The sequence below is a fragment of the Lacerta agilis genome, chromosome 9 (assembly GCF_009819535.1).
Source record: "Lacerta agilis isolate rLacAgi1 chromosome 9, rLacAgi1.pri, whole genome shotgun sequence".
NCBI lineage: Eukaryota > Metazoa > Chordata > Lepidosauria > Squamata > Lacertidae > Lacerta > Lacerta agilis.
In genome coordinates this window covers 59570936-59589955 of record NC_046320.1, presented here as the reverse complement: position 1 = coordinate 59589955, position 19020 = coordinate 59570936, and the positions used below count along the sequence as shown (strand labels likewise).

Sequence of the window (19020 nt, the reverse complement as noted above, 5' to 3'; positions counted from 1 at the left end):
CTTTGACTGAACCTAACCATCCAGGGGTCATTTACCTTTACCTTTACCTGCCCACAGGATGCTCACATACAAAGGACACACAGAAGCATAAGCATAGGAACATAGGCCTCACCTCCTCAGCTAATCTGTGGAGTGGGGTTATTGCTCCTCTCTGTTCATCAAATGAGCCATCTGTCTCCCTTAAGTTTAAGTTTCTTTTTCTTTTTTGCTGCTGCTGTCAAAATCAGCGGGGTCTCGAAGGGTGGCTGGATCAGGCCTCTTGAGACCACCCCTCTTTCAAAAGTATAGTTCTACCCATATCATTAACTGAAGAAGTTAGAAGCCCCCACCATGAAATGTCAGTCACTATCAGGCACCTTCAGCCTCACAATAGATATTTATAACCTGAAATTTTGTTTATCCACCTCGATGGAACATGAGATGGCTGGCTTCCACCACAAAGACTTTTTTAGATTAAAACCGACCCTCCTCCAGTTATCTGTGGGCAAGTGCTGAAAGCGGCCAGAGCTGATTGGCCATTACTATTATAATAAACTTTAAACTTCAGCAAGGTGGGCAAAAGGCTGCCAACATCGGCTGAAGATACCCTGTCTTCTTCAGGAAACGTGAGCTATTTCCTTACTATTCTATAACAATCTCCTGCTTCCTCTTGGATCAGCTAAACCTAACACTCTGCCTTCCATTCTCTAACGCTGAAAAAGCTTGACTGCTGACAAATGGAAATTGGACCTCCATCAAAGTCTAATCCCATTTCCTTGAGCCGATATATGTTAGATAGTTGTTTAAAACAACAGTGATTATTAAGATTGAAGGTTTCAACCTTTGTATTAAAGAATACTTAGCTTTGTGCATAGAGCATGCCAGGTAAAGATGATAGGATCTGTACAGATATGGGTTGGGGAGTATTATGTTACTATTTAGATGGAAGCAAAGTTCGCCCCATTTGCTCAGATCTGTCAGCCATATATACAATATTTCTTCACAGTAGTCAAATGCACAGTAGTCTAGATTAATATTCAGCTGTTCCTTCCTCTGCTGGGCAATACTTTTCCAGTCTTCAACCCAGGAACCTCCAGTTCCTTAATTTCTTTCGATGCAAGAAGCCTAAGGGGGATTCTCCAATTATTGTTGTATATTATAATCAACAATATTTCTCCTCCAGTACAACATTACAGCATTACCTTCAATATTATAAAGCATTCAATTCTTATTCTTTATTTCACACCCAAGTCCATATCCTGTCAACCATGTATGTCAGTTCTTATTTTTAAATGGTTGCATTTTCAATCACATTTTTTTCCAATCTTTTCCCAGAAAAGTTACATTTGCTCAGATCTTTGGTAGGTAAACCGATTTTATTTTCTGCATTTTGTCTTTTCTTTTTTGTCTAGGGTTGGATCTGCTTGCCACTGATTTTCTAATTGCTTCCTTTGTTGTTGCTGTTGTTTCTGCACAATGGCATGTATTTTGAATTTATCTGCACTTTTTATGTTTTTACTATCCTGATACTTCAAGTAGAAGTGGCCCAATGAACAATGGACAGGGCTCCTGTACCTTTAATAGTAGTGTAGACATTTCCTCTTCTACACCACTATTAAAAGTGCAAGAGCCCTCTCCCCACAGGCCACCTTACCTTCAAAACCTACAATGACAGACAGGCTGCAGCACACACATTTTTAACAACACATTTTTAATGTGTTATGCATAATGTGGTTTAACATGTGGAGGTGTAAGAAGGTGAATTAAACGGCATTGGGGTCCTCCCTCATAGCTATGCAGTTTTATGGATTTGAATAATTTGGAGCAATATTTCTACATAATTGATCTCAGGTATGTTGCATTTCAACATTTGCCAACCTGCTGCCCCTCAGATGTTACAAAACACCAGGTTGGCAAAGGCTGTTGTATATCTTTACTGAAGAATTCGAGGATTAGAGGTGCAATGTGCTCAATTTAAACCAGATGTTTCTAGGCAAACTCTGCTTGTTTGAGGGGCAGGGGGAGGAGAGGCATGTTAGCATAGTGATAATCTTTGCCATTGGTGGCAGCTGCTAATAGCTCTTGTTTTATTTAATATAATCAGTTATCCACAACAGCCCTAATCCCATGGCTTGGATTAGTACATGCAAAGACTTTGAAATTTACATTATGTTGGATCCAAACAACCAAGTTTTACTCAGAGTAGACATGTTGAAGTTAATGAAGTTAATGGACCTAACTTAGTCATGTTTCAATTCATTTCAGTGGGCTTGAGTAAACCTTAGTTGAGTACCGTCTTCAGTTTAGATGGATCCCATTGAAATCCATGTTGTTGTTGTTGTTGTTGTTGTTGTTGTTGTTGTTGTTCAGTCGTGTCCGATTCTTCGTGACCCTATGGACCAGAGCACGCCAGGCACGCCTATCCTTCACTGCCTCTCGCAGTTTGGCCAAACTCATGCTAGTAGCTTCGAGAACACTGTCCAGCCATCTCATCCTCTGTCGTCCCCTTCTCCTTGTGCCCTCCATCTTTCCCAACATCAGGGTCTTTTCTAGGGAATCTTCTCTTCTCATGAGGTGGCCATAGGAGAATTTAATTATGACTTAAGTCTCACTGAGTAAAATTAACTACGGGCTAAACTAGATGTCACAGTAGTTCTGTATCTGTGCCCTTAAGTGCACAGTTGCTGTTGTTTTTCAACACAAATTGCCAGTGCAGGGTCCCAATTCCCATCAGGACCTTAGTTTGGTGGTTGTGAGGGGCTGTAAATTTTTGGTCTCTGTTAATGGTCCCAATTTGTACCATCATTACCAAGTGCTTGCAGTAGACATGGCGATGGCGAGTGGATAGCTCCTATTGAAGCAAATTGCAATCAGAACAAGAGATTAGAAGGATCTGTCGGTTTTGCTTCTGTGTTTCTCAGTTTTCCTATATCAAATTCAGTTCTCCACTATTTCTGCTTTTTTAAAAAAAAAAAAAATCCTCGAGGAAACTCATCAGCATTTTAGTGCAACTTTTCCCTGATAAACACAGTTTTATATGCAGTGTTTCCTAATGCAAAATTTTTTTGCAAAGCAATTCCCCCTAATATAATGTATTTTTGTACATTATTTCCACCAACAGCTTCATTTTTATGCACACTTTCCCCCAATATATGCTCTACCGGCTGAGTTGACTATGTACCCAGGTTTAAATCCCTACTCAACCCTGATATGCTGGGTGTCCTTGGGCCAGTCATTGATTATCAGCCTAGCCTACCTCACCGGACTGTTGTAAGAGTAAAAGCGGGAGGGGGTCAATGTATACCACACTGAAGGAACAATGGGCTATAAATGTCATGAATGAATAAACAAACAAGGATAGGATTAGCCTCCACATTTTGCAAATCAATGCTCCATTCATTCTGATTCAGAAATACGATTGTACTCTTTAATTGCTGATTCTCAGAACAATGAGTGGTTTGCTTTCAGGAGCAATGAGAGGGTATTCTGGATTGTGATCATAGGCATTAAAGGTGAAATAAGAACATTTCTCAGTTATATTGCTCTGTCCTTAGGAAGCTCTGAAGATGAAGGCTGCTCTTTTGTACTTGACTCTCTGTGGCTTAACCTGGGCTCAGTCGGTGAGTATTCCAAACTTCAGGCTGAAATGATACACACATTCTCCCAAGAGTAACTTTTGGGGAAGAGTGACATCTGGAGGACAGATGTTTTTAGAAAGTTTCAATAGAGGAACGCGTATCTATGAAAAGACACGGTGTAAACATACTGTGCAACATTCAGAGAAGTGCGACATCTGGTGAAAAACTATGGCTAGGACTCCACATTTTGGAATCCAGTGTTGATTCTAATGTTCAGGCAGATTGACATGACAGGGTGTAGTTCATGATGCTCCTCTTTCCCCATGTGCCTTTGTATAAAATTCCTCTACATGAATTAAAGTCAAGGAGTGACATTTATTTGCATGGAGAGACACCATTTCTGCTTTGAGTTAGTGTGGACATGTGCAGTCCGCCCAAGATGGCGGGCGTGATCAGCTGGTCCCCTTCCGACCAGCGCCGGGCTACGCCACACCGAGTTTTAAGGCTGCAGCGGGCGCGATCAGCTGGCACCCCTTCCACGCGGTGCGGCAACTTTTAAAAGGCTGCAACGTGTGAACAGCAGCACAGCGGGGGTGGGGCCCGCCCCCAGAGTGTCACCCGCCCCCAGAGTGTCACCCCCCAGGGCAGTGCCCGGGTTGAACCACCCCCTGCCCCCTTGCTCCGCCCCTGTTCAGTTGTATAGAGACAAGTGAAACCACGAGTCATTCCTTCCAACTGCTTCCTTCTTGTAATTTCCTGCCCTTTAGCAGGTTTCTTGAGCCCCACCTCAGTTTGCTGTGCATCAATGATGCTATTATCCCCAGTAGCAAGTGCTCTTCTGTCATCTGCAATGTTGTCTCCTTCCCCCTCAAGTTCTAGTTTAAAGCTCTCCTGGTCAGGTTCACGAGATTCTTAGCAAACACATCCTTGCCAACCGCTGTGAGGTGCAGCCCATCTCTTTGTCCGATGTCCTTCCTCAAGGAAGCGGAAACTATGATCCAAGAAGCCAAACCCTTCCTGACTACACCAGCTGCGCAGCCAGTGGTTTACCTCCAGTATTTTCCTCTCTTCTCCTGGGCCGTGACCTTCAACAGGAAGGAGTGGTGAAAAGACCACCTGTGCCCCCAAGGCTCTTCAGCTTCCTGCCCAGAGTCTCGTAGTCCCTTGCTATACAGTACGTTGAAGGCTGTGTGTTCCAATGCTGCCACACTGAAGGGATTATTCCTTACAAACACAGAACCAACATTATAGATATGGAGGTTGAAGTGATAGGATAGAGACATATGGGGTAAGATGACCCCTCAAGAAATCCTGAATGCTCAGGGTTCCCAGTTGTGTGGAGGGTCCCAACATGCAAAGATGGTCCCAACACGCAAAGATGTCCCCTTTACACATTCCCACTCACTGCTCAAAGACTTGACATGAGTCAACAGTGTGATGCAGCAGCTAAAAAAGCCAATGCAATTCTGGGCTTCATCAATAGGAGTATAGCATCTAGATCAAGGGAAGTAACAGTACCAATGTATTCCGCTCTGGTCAGACCTCACCTGGAATACTGTGTCCAGTTCTGGGCACCACAGTTCAAGAAGGATATTGACAAGCTGGAATGTGTCCAGAGGAGGGCAACCAAAATGGTCAAAGGCCTGGAAACGATGCCTTATGAGGAACGGCTTAGGGAGCTGGGTATGTTTAGCCTGGAGAAGAGAAGGTTAAGGGGTGATATGATAGCCATGTTCAAATATATAAAAGGATCGAAAATTCTTTCTAGTAGCACCTTAGAGACCAACTGAGTTTGTTCCTGGTATGAGCTTTCGTGTGCATGCACACTTCTTCAGATACACTGAAACAGAAGTCACCAGATCCTTAAATATAGTGGGGGAGTGGGGAGGGGTATTACTCAGAAGGGTGGTGGGAATGGGTGATAGGCTGATAAGTGTGGAAAACCTGTTGACGACTCTAAACGGCTGCAATTAGTCTTGCAGGGAAGGGGTGAGATGGCTAAAGATGGCTTTGTTATGTATAATGAGATAAGAATCCAATGTCTTTGTTCAAACCAGGTTTCTCCATGGTTTTAAGTTTGGTGATTAGTTGCAATTCAGCCACTTCTCTTTCCAGTCTATTTCTGAAATTTCTTTGTATTAAGACAGCTACTTTGAGATCTTTTATAGAATGTCCTGGGAGATTGAAGTGTTCTCCTACTGGTTTCTCTGTCTTGTGATTCCTGATATCAGATTTATGTCCATTTATCCTTTGGCGTAGGGTTTGGCCTGTTTGTCCAATATAGAGAGCTGAAGGGCACTGTTGGCATTTGATTGCATACACAATGTTGGAAGATGAGCAATTAAATAGTCCTGAGATGGTGTGTTTGATGTTGTTGGGACCAGTAATGGTGTTATCCGGGTTTATGTGGCAGCAAAGTTGGCATCTGGGTTTATTGCAGGCTCTGGTACCAGTGTCCATGTTGAGTCCTGTTTTTGTATTATTGTGGGTGAGGAGCTGTTTGAGATTGGGTGGCTGTTTGTATGCGATGAAGGGTCTTCCTCCCAGAGCTTGAGAAAGAGAACTGTCATTGTCTAGGAGAGGTTGTAGATCTCTGATGATGCGTTGTACTGTTTTAACTTGGGAGCTGTATGTGATGACTAGTGGTGTTCTGTTATTTTCTTTTTTGGGTCTGTCTTGCAGCAAGTTCTCTCTGGGTATCAGTCTGGCTCTGTCGATCTGTTGTTTAACTTCATCAGGTGGATATTTTAGTTCTAAAAAGGTTTGCTGTAGATCTCTTAGGTGAGAGTCTCTGTCTGTAGAGTTGGAACAGATGCGGCTGTAACGTAGGGCCTGGCTATATACAATGGATTGTTTGGTATGTTTGGGATGGTAGCTAGAAGCATGTAGATATGTTTGTCGGTCAGTTGGTTTGCGGTATAAGGTGGTGTCTATGTGTCCATCCTGTATTTTTATAGTAGTGTCCAAAAAGTGTATTTCCACAAGGAAAAGCAAACCATTTATCATTCTCAACTGGAGTTACTGAAAAAACAGAAAAACAAAAAACTTTCTAACCTTTCCAACCTACAGGCTACCAATCAAAACAAGAAGATCAACAATATCGTCAATCTCTCACAGCAAACTCTCAGCCCAGCTGAGGAATCTATCCTTTCACGTGGACTATCATTCTGCCCTGCCAAATCCCCACAGATGATTCAGTTCTATGGGGACTTGGAAGCATTTTTCCGCCGTTTACGCCTGAAGGAGTACTTCCAACACACACAAGAACAAGACAAAGAACAAACAACATCTTCACAACACAACATCTCTCAACCTACTGGGGAACATCCACCACCCTCCAAACACATTAATGAACAGAACATTGACCACCAACCACCACCGAAAAAATGTTACACTAAAAGGGACTCCGCATGGACCCCTCCTGATGGATGCAATACCACACTAGATCTGTACATCGATTGCTTCCGCCGCAGAATCCAAACAGATGTGACCAGAAAACACCATCGCTTACAACAAAATCTAAACCATGCTGAAAGGAGAGCCATAGATAATCTCAGGAACAACCCAGACATTATAATTAAAGAGGCGGACAAGGGTGGAGCTGTTGTCATCATGAACAAAACTGATTACATCCAGGAGGCTCACAGACAACTTTCCAATACCACCTTTTACATAAAATTGGACTCAGACCCCACGGAAGAATACAAAAAAGAACTGAACAAGATTGTTAAGGAGCTACCCCCACACATCCAAGAACAGATCCTCATGAACACACCAGCAGAACCTCGACCAGGAACTTTCTATCTTCTACCCAAAATACACAAACCAGGAAATCCAGGACGCCCCATCATCTCAGGTATTGGCACCATTACAGTGGGGGTTTCCGGTTATATGGACTCTGTTCTGAAACCATATGCCATCAGTGCTCCCAGCTACGTACGTGACACCACAGATTTTCTGAGAAAAATACAATCTTTGAATAACCTTCCTAACAATACTATTCTAGTCACTATGGATGTGGAATCTCTGTATACCAACATCCCACACAACGATGGTTTACAAGCTATAAGGAACACCATTTCAGATAAAACCACAGCAGACTTTGCTACGAAACTCTGTCATTTTGTCCTTACCCACAACAACTTCAAATTTGGTGAGGACCTGTTCCTTCAGATCAACGGCACAGCAATGGGCACCCGCATGGCCCCACAGTATGCCAACATCTTCATGGCAGATTTAGAACAACGTTTCCTAAACTCCTACCCACTCAAACCTCTCTTGTACCTGCGTTACATTGATGATATTTTTATTATCTGGACACATGGTCAACAGACCCTGGACACCTTCCACAAGACATTCAATGACTTTCACCCCACCATCAACCTAACTATGAACCAATCTATGGAAGAAATACACTTTTTGGACACTACTATAAAAATACAGGATGGACACATAGACACCACCTTATACCGCAAACCAACTGACCGACAAACATATCTACATGCTTCTAGCTACCATCCCAAACATACCAAACAATCCATTGTATATAGCCAGGCCCTACGTTACAGCCGCATCTGTTCCAACTCTACAGACAGAGACTCTCACCTAAGAGATCTACAGCAAACCTTTTTAGAACTAAAATATCCACCTGATGAAGTTAAACAACAGATCGACAGAGCCAGACTGATACCCAGAGAGAACTTGCTGCAAGACAGACCCAAAAAAGAAAATAACAGAACACCACTAGTCATCACATACAGCTCCCAAGTTAAAACAGTACAACGCATCATCAGAGATCTACAACCTCTCCTAGACAATGACAGTTCTCTTTCTCAAGCTCTGGGAGGAAGACCCTTCATCGCATACAAACAGCCACCCAATCTCAAACAGCTCCTCACCCACAATAATACAAAAACAGGACTCAACATGGACACTGGTACCAGAGCCTGCAATAAACCCAGATGCCAACTTTGCTGCCACATAAACCCGGATAACACCATTACTGGTCCCAACAACATCAAACACACCATCTCAGGACTATTTAATTGCTCATCTTCCAACATTGTGTATGCAATCAAATGCCAACAGTGCCCTTCAGCTCTCTATATTGGACAAACAGGCCAAACCCTACGCCAAAGGATAAATGGACATAAATCTGATATCAGGAATCACAAGACAGAGAAACCAGTAGGAGAACACTTCAATCTCCCAGGACATTCTATAAAAGATCTCAAAGTAGCTGTCTTAATACAAAGAAATTTCAGAAATAGACTGGAAAGAGAAGTGGCTGAATTGCAACTAATCACCAAACTTAAAACCATGGAGAAACCTGGTTTGAACAAAGACATTGGATTCTTATCTCATTATACATAACAAAGCCATCTTTAGCCATCTCACCCCTTCCCTGCAAGACTAATTGCAGCCGTTTAGAGTCGTCAACAGGTTTTCCACACTTATCAGCCTATCACCCATTCCCACCACCCTTCTGAGTAATACCCCTCCCCACTCCCCCACTATATTTAAGGATCTGGTGACTTCTGTTTCAGTGTATCTGAAGAAGTGTGCATGCACACGAAAGCTCATACCAGGAACAAACTCAGTTGGTCTCTAAGGTGCTACTAGAAAGAATTTTCGATTTTGTTTTGACTATGGCAGACCAACACGGCTACCCACCTGTAACTGTATATAAAAGGATGTCATATAGAGGAGGGAGAAAGGTTGTTTTCTGCTGCTCCAGAGAAGCGGACACGGGGCAATGGATTCAAACTACAAGAAAGAAGATTCCACCTAAACATTAGGAAGAACTTCCTGATAGTAAGAGCTGTTCGACAGTGGAATTTGCTGCCAAGGAGTGTGGTGGAGTCTCCTTCTTTGGAGGTCTTTAAGCGGAGGCTTGACAGCCATCTGTCAGGAATGCTTTGATGGTGTTTCCTGCTTGGCAGGGGGTTGGACTGGATGGCCCTTGTGGTCTCTTCCAACTCTATGATTCTATGATTCTACCTGAGGCTGCAGTCAGTGGAGATGGAGAACATGGAGGTGGGGTCAGCATATGTAGCCTCCCTCCTGCCTCACCTTTTCTGAGACCATGTTCAGCTGAGTGTCACAACAAGACCAGGAGTTTGCTGCTATACAGCTAAAACAAAGTTAGATTCTTACCCAGCCTCCCTCTGAAAACCTGTAGACAACCCTTTAGCAGAATACACCAACAATTCAGAAGAGATTTACCTGACATTGTTTTTTCCCTCCCATCTTTCTCCAGGAGCTTCAACCCCATTACAGGAAAGTGAAGCAGAAGTGCCAGGGAGATCACCAGGTAAATGAAATGAAATTTATTATGGTCCCAGATCAGATTCACATACCGTACTAAGCTAACATAAAGCACAATAGAATTAAGTTTGAATTAACAATCGAATATGACAATAAACAATACAAATATGACAGCCATTAGAAATGTGATTTAGGTCTTAGTCTCTAAAATATTATCTAGAGTTTGCATCTGAGGCCTTAGTCTTTGTAATCGCATAGCTTGTTCCCTGAGTTTTATGGCAGCCGCACAAAATTTGACCACCCTTAGCGTGATCTCTGGATCCTTACCCTCTATCAGGGATTTTAAGCATTGAGGCTCAGATCCACTTGCAATTTTCTGTATAACAGGGGTGATAAAGACCGAGTGTATATACACCAGGTAAATGAGTCAGGTATTTTGATGACAATGGGGCTTCCTTCAGCTTCTGTTAGGAAGGAAAGTGTCGTCTGTTCCACAGAAACATGGGGTGAATAGTGTGCTTCAATATACGGATGCTGCACGGGGGCATAATCGATAGGGTACTCTTCTGTTTTAATGCACTTTGCTTTCTAATGCTAATTTCCATTGCTGGAACATGAATGGGCCAAAAAAGTATAAAGAACTCAGCCGTGACAATCCCTGAAACGAGATGAAGATACTATAAGGATATAAACCCAAACTAAACTCAAATCCAAAAAAATTCAGGGTGAGTACCCCTAAATAGCTATGTGACGAATTAAACAAGAATATATATAACTTATAAATCAAACTGAAAACCCTAACGAGATGCAGGCTCTTTTCTCATTTCACTGGATGTAGTCTGTTTCCTCAGAGGGAAATTAATTCTAAAGACTATAGGAAAATGAAAAAGGCTTTCAAGGATGCAAAAACGTAAAGGACTCAAGAGCAGTAGGGGGAATTCCTCCCAAACTGTTTAATATAAATTGAACTCAGGTTAGCTAACCTAAACGGTGTGAAAAAACTAACAAAACTCATTAATTTGAAAGAATGAAGCCACACAGGCTCCTAAAACAAGCTTCTACAGGGGGCTTGGTGTACAGGGGGGCATTTCTTTTCTTACCCTGAGGCCTTGCGTCTTTGGAACCAGCTCTGTAGCATGGCCACGTCTGGCATGAAATGTTATGCCGCCTGAGGCAAGACAGAGCAGCCACTGCCCCCCTGTACACCAGCCTACTCCACTGCCACTGCTGCCAACTCTCTTCCCTCTCCTGTTCAGGGGTTCTGTAAGGCCCTTCTTAGGACCTACACCTTGCTCTGAGGAACATAGGGTCCTTCCTCAGAGTGAGGCATTGAGAGCGAGGTGTCCCTGGAGAGCATCTGCAACACCACCACCACGTTTGCATTTTCAGATGCAGTGGTCAAGGTGACAGGGCCAGTGATTCACCGCTCCTCCACTTCCTTGAGGCAAGGGAGGACCCATCTTGGTTAAAGGGTGGAACCAACCGTAGGCATGATCCAGATCACCACATCATTGGTAGGAAGCAAGGCCAGCTCATCCTTTTCAGACAAGCTTTTGCTGATGTGGAGGAAGGCTGCTGGGAGGTTTAGAGATTTGTCCATTTTCATTTGTTTGGACTCAATATTTGAACTGCTGTAGCAATGCCATTTTGTAAGTTAATGACAAGCTTTTGTAAGTGTTAGAAATGAGGTGCATTATACAGTTCGGATCAATTCCGCTCTGTTACGGCCATTTGTGAACCTCCACATTATTCTTTAAAGAAAATGTGAGGGGAGGAAGTCTAGAACTTCTGGGGACAAATACATGTTCCACAACCATATTGCCCGGATCCAGCAACAATGTTTAAGTTGAGTGGAATGTCCTTTAAAATTACTACCTAGAGATACACCCACACTTAAGGATAAGCAAACAGGAGTCCTGTGTCATCTTAAAGAATCATAGATATGTTGTGGTGTAAGCTTTCGTGGACAGGGAAAAATGGCTTTAATACAATGCCTAGTCTTTAAGGCAGGGTTTCGTAAACTTGAGTTCACTGATCCCTTGAAGAGCTTATAAAGCTGTTGCTATCCCCAATCCAGATTCTTAAGAATATAAATAAAATAAAGCCAAGAAATATCAATGTATAATCAATATTTATTAACCATTGATCACCATTACTAAGAACCATAAATTGTAAAAAAAAGAGGAATACTGTTGAAATGTGAAATCATCTTATTACCTACAGTCTCCTCACTGGCAAGTGCACTAATTATATTTTTTGTGCTATACCTCTTAAACTTATTTTGCACCTTTTTGACCTCTCCCCTTTTGATCCCTAAGTCTTTACCCACCCCCTGCACAGTCCCCGTGACCCCAAAATCGACTGCTTTGGAAAAGCTTGTTTGCATCTTTCTGGTTTGGCTAACAGACTAAAGAGACTGTCCTTCTGGAATATGGAAGGAAGATTAAGCGTGCCCTCTGGTGGGGATTGTAATAATTTCCACAGAGGTAGCTGGGTTAATCCGGTGGCTCTTTAAAGTCAGACAGATGTATTACGTGGCATAAGATTTCATGGGGCAGAAATGTGAGCCGAGAGGTCAGAGGGAAATGACTAATAATAATAATGCAGACTGTGCTAATTACAATGAAGTTTAAAAGTACTGTAAAAAATAATAATTATACTGACCATTCACAAGGCAGTGTTGATTATCACACAAACATCCTGGTGTCCATTAGGTGTTGTTGTTGTTGTTGTTGTTGTTGTTTTCCTAGTTCAAGAAGCAGGCTTAGCTGAAACGATCAGAAGAGTGGGATTTCCAAGAGTACTTTTAACGCCTTCTTTTCTGCCCCCAGATAATGCTCAAAGGTCGTCACTCGAGGCACGGGTTTTACATATTTAATTACGTGTACTCGTCTGCGGTGACCAACAATCAAACACAGATTCAGGTAGAATAACGTTTTGGTTCATACACCTTTTTAGTTGTCTGCATCTGTTGCAGTATCGCCACATGGTATACAAGGAGCACGTTGTTTCACCCACAAACTCTCCTGCTATTTCATTCTCATTTGCAGCACCAAGAAACAGCATCCCAGCAGCTGTTTCCATTTTAAGGCTCATGGGGAAAGAGGAGATACACCTTTCAACCCCTTGCCTTCAGAATGACAAGCATTTCTGCAGCCTGAAGCACAAGTGCTTGGGTTATTAAGCTTGGAAATGTCCCCTGGCCTGCAAATGTATCAAAATCTGCACACTCACCTTTCCTGATGCAATGCCACCAAAGTGACTTTACTCCTCAGCTTTTGCCGAGTAAACTGTTCTTGAGCAAGATCTGCAGAAACATGGTGCGGTGCTCATGTTAGAGGAGTGTTTTCCTTTTCCATAAGCAGCTGGGATGGGACACAGGTGGTACTGTGGGTTAAACCACTGGGCTTGCCGATCAGAAGGTCAGCAGTTCGAATCCCCATGACAGGGTGAGCTCCCGTTTCTAGGTCCCTGCTCCTGCCAACCTAGCAGTTTGAAAGCATGCCAGTGCAAGTAGATAAAAAGGTACAGCCATGGCGGGAAGGTAAACAGTGTTTCCGTGCGCTGCTCTGGTTCGCCAGAAGCGGCTTAGTCATGCTGGCCACATGACCCGGAAGCTGTCTGTGGACCAACGCCAGCTCTCTCGGCCAGTAAAACGAGATGAGCGCCGCAACCCCAGAGTCGTCTGCAACTGGACCTAACAGTCAGGGGTCCCTTTACCTTTACCTTTAAGCAGCTGGGAGCAGAATTAAATGATGGTGCAACACAGATAAGCAGGGCCAGCCCAAGTCATTTTGGCACTTGAGGCGAACCACAAAATGGCGCCCTCGCAGCAAGGGAAGGAGTGAGTGAAGATTTGTATCAGGAACAAGTGGGGATAATGCTCTACATTGGGAACAAGGGTGGGAGGAGCGCAATAGCACATCTCCTATTTGCCAAGAGGCCACTGTAGAGGTCGCTTGTGGGGAGAGCTGTCAAAGAGATGGTAGGTCTAGCCTCAAAGGAGTTTGCAGCAGCTTTCGCTGCTGGAGCAGCAGCAGTCAATGCATCCTTGGAGGCTGGATCTGCTGCCTTTGCAATTCCTGCTGCCTGGGGCAAACTCCTCACTTTGCCTCATAAGTGGGTTGGTTCTTCAGATCTTGCTGATTTATCCAGCAATGCCCCATCCCAATGGCTAATATTCTTCTGTAAGTAATCCTCATTAAAAAAAAAACTACCCCACAAGTTTAACAGCCTTGCCGTTTCTGTAGAGGAAATGAGCTCCCTGCTTCCCCAGGAACAGTAAATTGACATTAAAGTGTAATTAACAGGCAATCCAAGAGATAATTAACAAGCTATTTATCACCATTCCTACTGCCACACTCAGCAGAAAATGATAAGAAGGGCCAGAGCTACAAACAGGAAGCTTTTAAATTAAAACACACACACACACACGCACACACACACACACACACACACACACACACACTGGCCCTGAAACATTTTGTTGGCATTTTGCCATTTGGCACTGGGCAGGATGGTTCTAAAACTGTTTAAAATCAAAATAATTCCCACAAATCAGGTCTAAGGACAACATTGAAGAGGACAACATAGAAAACAGAGAGTGCATCAGCCTGCCAGTGACATTGTCTGGATTCTCTGTAAAAAAATAAAAAGTGAACAAAACATGGAAATTCCAGACTGAATTGTTACTGGAGTAGCAAAGGTTGTGGTTCCCCTAGTAAAGGTAAAGGGACCCCTGACCATCAGGTCCAGTCGTGTCTGACTCTGGGGTTGCGGCGCTCATCTTGCTCTATGGGCCGGGGGAGTCGGCGTTTGTCCGCAGACAGCTTCCGGGTCATGTGGCCAGCATGACTAAGCCGCTTCTGGCGAACCAGAGCAGCGCATGGAAACACCGTTTACCTTCCCGCTGGAGCAGTCCCTATTTATCTACTTGCACTTTGACATGCTTTCGAACTGCTAGGTGGGCAGGAGCTGGGACCAAGCAACGGGCGCTCACCACGTGGCAGGGATTCAAACCGCCGACCTTCTGATCAGCAAGCCCTAGGCTCTGTGGTTTAACCCACAGTGCCACCTGGGTCCCTGTGGTTCCCCTACTCCATGGATAAACACATTAGCTATAAACAAATTAAACGATGGATAAGTTTTACCTTGCTTGTTAAATTAAATACACTCTCCTGTCAAGCTCACCATTTGTTTTCTTTTGGAATTTAGAAAGAAGAAGAAGAAAACAGAAATAACATTTCCTTTATCACTCATGGGTCTGACAGAAAAAATGTACCAAGGAAGGCCACTGACAATTTCACTGATACAAGACAAGAGGCAAGAGAAGAGCAGAAGCACTTTGATGCAACTGGAAATGGCAGGAAGTCTGAGGGCAGTAGAACTACTGGAAGCAGCCAAAATTTATATAGACATTATGGAAACACCACAAATCAGGATCTCCACCAGCATCACTTGGAGGTCATTGTAAACAAGGAAGGAAATGAAATTGCTACAGGAGATAACACCATTGAGATAGATGGGAGTGGGGACCTAGGCTTTCCAGTCCAAGTTGACACCCATCATGGCGTCATTATTGGCAATGAATATCATGACCGAGTCAAAGACCACCAAGACACAAGAGGCACTGATAAACTTCGGGGGAAAGATAAAGATGGCAAATTTGGGTTATCTAGTAATACCAAGTCATCAAAAGATCACTACCTCAAAATAGAGATGAAGGAGAATGATGCCAGTGCAGTCTGGGAAAACAATCCTTTCCATGATATTCCCAAGAAAATTAAAGACCCACCAAGCAAAGATTATTCAAAAGTCCATTTGAAAGTCATAGCCGATGCCACCAATAGGGAGCCAGGAAAAGAAGAAGGTGGCCATGTTCATTTGTTAGACAGAAGCAAAAGGGATAACAGTACCACCAAACTACATACAAGTCTCGAAGTAAAAGCCAACATTTCTCGAGAACGTCTAGGGGAAATTGAACTCATGAGAAGCAGAGGCAACTACACAAACATCGTAGACACCAGTGAAATTAAAGTGGCTAATGAAAATGGGGCTGGCAATGCTACAGTGCATACAAAAGGCAAAGATGGGTATACAGTGACAGTTAAGAAGCTGAATGGACAGAAGGACGGATATGGAGTTACCAAACCACGTACAAAGGGTGATGTAAAAGATGGTGTCACTAGTGGCAGCCATGTGGAAATAGGCGGTGTTACCAACCTACAGAAGAAAGATGGAACCAGAGACGATGCCACTAATGGGAGGTCCAAGAGCCACCTGGATGCAGCTGGTGTTACCAACCTATGGAAAAAAGATGGAACCAGAGAAGATGTCACTAATGAGAGGTCCAAGAGCCACCTGGAAGCAGCTGGTGTTACCAACCTACAGAAGAAAGATGAAACCAGAAAGGATGCCACTAATGGGAGGTCCAAGAGCCATCTGGAAGCAGCTGGTGTTACCAAACTACAGAAAAAAGATGGTGAAATTGGTACCAAAGAAAGGCTTATCAGTCACGTGGGGGATCTTGGTGATACCAAGGCAGAGAAAACAAATCAAAGCAAAGTTATATTGAGCAGGAAACTAAATGGTCATGTGGATGGATCTGGTATTACTAAGTCACTTTCAAAAGGTGAACTTACTCTCCTTTCTGGCAAACAAATTTCAGATTCTGATACAACACAGCCAGGTCGAAAAAGTCCCAGTGAAGTTGGTATTATTCATAAAAGGCCTAGTATTGGTGAAGGTGGCAGTTATGAAAAAACAAACAAAAATGCTCACGAGAGCACATTGGGTGGCCCAAAGATGATTAAAAGTGGCAAAACAGGATTTGGTGTCACATTTCAAAAAGTCAACAAGGACACTGCAGAAAGAGCTATCAGTTACAACAAAGTCACTGGAGATTCTGCAGATCTCAAGAGGAGTGATATAGATTCTTCCAGCAAAAAGGAGGAGCTCAGTGGTCAAAAAGCGATCCAGTTCAAAAGTGCCCTGTCTGAATCTCGTGGGTCTCATGGCAGTATCCGAGACATCCTTAATATTCCAAAGAATGAGAAGCTTAAAAGTCAGGAGCACTCGTTGGCCACTGTGAAGAGCAATAAGAAGGTTGTGAAGCCAAGCAAAAAGGCATCTAGGGTTAATATTGGAACGTATGGCAGCAGTGCAGGTAAGCACTACCATGGGTATTCGGGTGTCCTGCGGAGAAAGAGCAGTCAACATGGTAAGAAGCGTCAATCTGTCCGTAGAAATGACAGCAGCCAATCATCGGAGAGTGAGGAAAACAGCCGCCAGTCATATGAAGACTATCAGAATGACAGACCTGACAGTTATCAATCATCTGAGAGTACTGAAGAAGACCGATCTGATGAAAGTCATGAAAGTGATGACCACAGCCAAAGAACCAACTCACAAGAAGATTCCCAGGAGCGGAAAAGCGCTGCTTGATTTGCTTGCATTTGTTCAGAAGGGAAGAAAAGAGAGCCTAAAATGCGCTAGGCTAGGTCATACATAGGCCATAATTATGTGGCATTGCTCTGGTGAGCAGAATAAAGCTGAAATCCTATACCCACTTACTTGGAAGCAAGATTCATTGAACTCAATGGGATTTACTTTGGAGTAGGCATATATCAGAGCATTGCACTTCAAGAGCCGTTATTAGGGCTGAGTCGAAATAACTCAAGTGTTTTCAGCTGTGCCTCCCTTGCTCATTTATTTGGGGGGGGGCACTAATGGCAAAATGGAGAGCTTATTTGTGTAAATTGGCTTTGCTTGCACTTATTCTTAGTGATGTCATTATATTGCACAATCTGCTTGCCACATGACATCCTGAGGTGAGTCCATAACACATCCTTCCCCCCCACCTGGCACCCTCCAGCTAATTTCGACTACAACTCCTATCAGCCTTAGCTAACACTGCTGGAAGTTGCGGCTCTGGGGTGTGTGTGTGGCTGCTGTAACCTGTTCACTGTGCAGTGATTGCGTAGTGATCATCTGTTAGGTTAATTCAGGAAGGAAGAAGCAGCAGCTAGGTAAAGCACCTTTTGCAGCAGCTTGTTAGCATCTGTCTGTACAATGGAAGAGCGTGCCTTTGGGGGTAAAGTCAAACTATTGGAGAGTTACAGTGCCCACTGTGGCTTTAGAGACTGATATGGGAGAGACATGTTTTGTTGCAGCTGGGGCAGCTAAGAAAAAGTATTTCCACAATAATGTCCAAAAATCAGCAATGGGTAATACTTAGCACAGCTCTTGTCATTATAATGTTTTCTAAAGTCTGAAGGCAGGGGAATCTATGATGCATAACTACTGATGACGCATAACTACAACTACATTACCCATGACCGTTGGCCATGCTGGTTGGGCTGATGGAAATTGGAGTCCATCCAACAATATTTGGAAGGAAACAGGTTCCTTATCCTTGCATTAAAAGCAACTTTGAAATTTATGTCTTTCACAATACCTTTGATGTTGTAATCCGAAATTATTAGCTGGAGGACTGAATAGTTGTTTTACTGTATTGATTTTATTTGGGTAAAACATGCTGCAAAACAGTAGAGGGATATCTATATAACATGTTAGTATTTAATAATAACCGATGCTATGATTATGTCGCATGCCAATAAAGTATTGGAAAAGTCCAGCTTTTGTCAGCTTTATTTCAAAAAGGGAAATGTAAATTTAACTCTTGGGCAACTGATCACAATTCTCCTGTCGATTTCCATGCAATAATTAAGCATGTGTTCCACCACCCAGTTCAATGGGAATAAAAAGTCTACTGTGTCCGGTTGGATTGTGTAATTAGTCTCCTATACTCTGTATTCAGGCTTTTTTTAGAACACTGGAAAACTAATCCCATTAGGAAAATCTTAGATTCCTTTTGTACGTTGCTCCTGGGATCATCTTTGGAAAAGTTTGCACAGCAGACAGACAACATGCAAAAGGGTATGCAATGCACTCACGAACTTCTTGCAAGCACATTATTTCAACCCGACTGCTAAATGTAGTTAATGGGAGACAAGTGGCTCTTACACTCACAACTATCCATGGGTCAGATCTGGACTAAGTTATTGCACGTAGGTCCCACTGAAACCAGTGCAAGCAGCTGCAGTTGCCCTTGAACTTGAGGAGGGTGATGGTGAAGGGGTGGTGGAGCTACAGTACATGTGTTCACGCAGGCTGTTGTCAACCTTGTGTCCCTATT

General features: G+C 43.3%; 1 protein-coding gene across 1 annotated transcript; it reads left to right on the top strand.

The window, feature by feature from the left end:
• The first annotated feature begins 516 nt into the window (after positions 1-516).
• Positions 517-17289, top strand: MEPE (matrix extracellular phosphoglycoprotein). Its single transcript, XM_033160994.1, has 5 exons — positions 517-605; positions 3534-3599; positions 9817-9870; positions 12656-12748; positions 15039-17289. The coding sequence occupies exons 2-5, from the start codon at positions 3546-3548 to the stop codon at positions 17265-17267; spliced, it is 2430 nt and encodes an 809-aa protein (XP_033016885.1). The 5' UTR covers positions 517-605; positions 3534-3545; the 3' UTR covers positions 17268-17289.
• The last annotated feature ends 1731 nt before the right edge of the window (positions 17290-19020 follow it).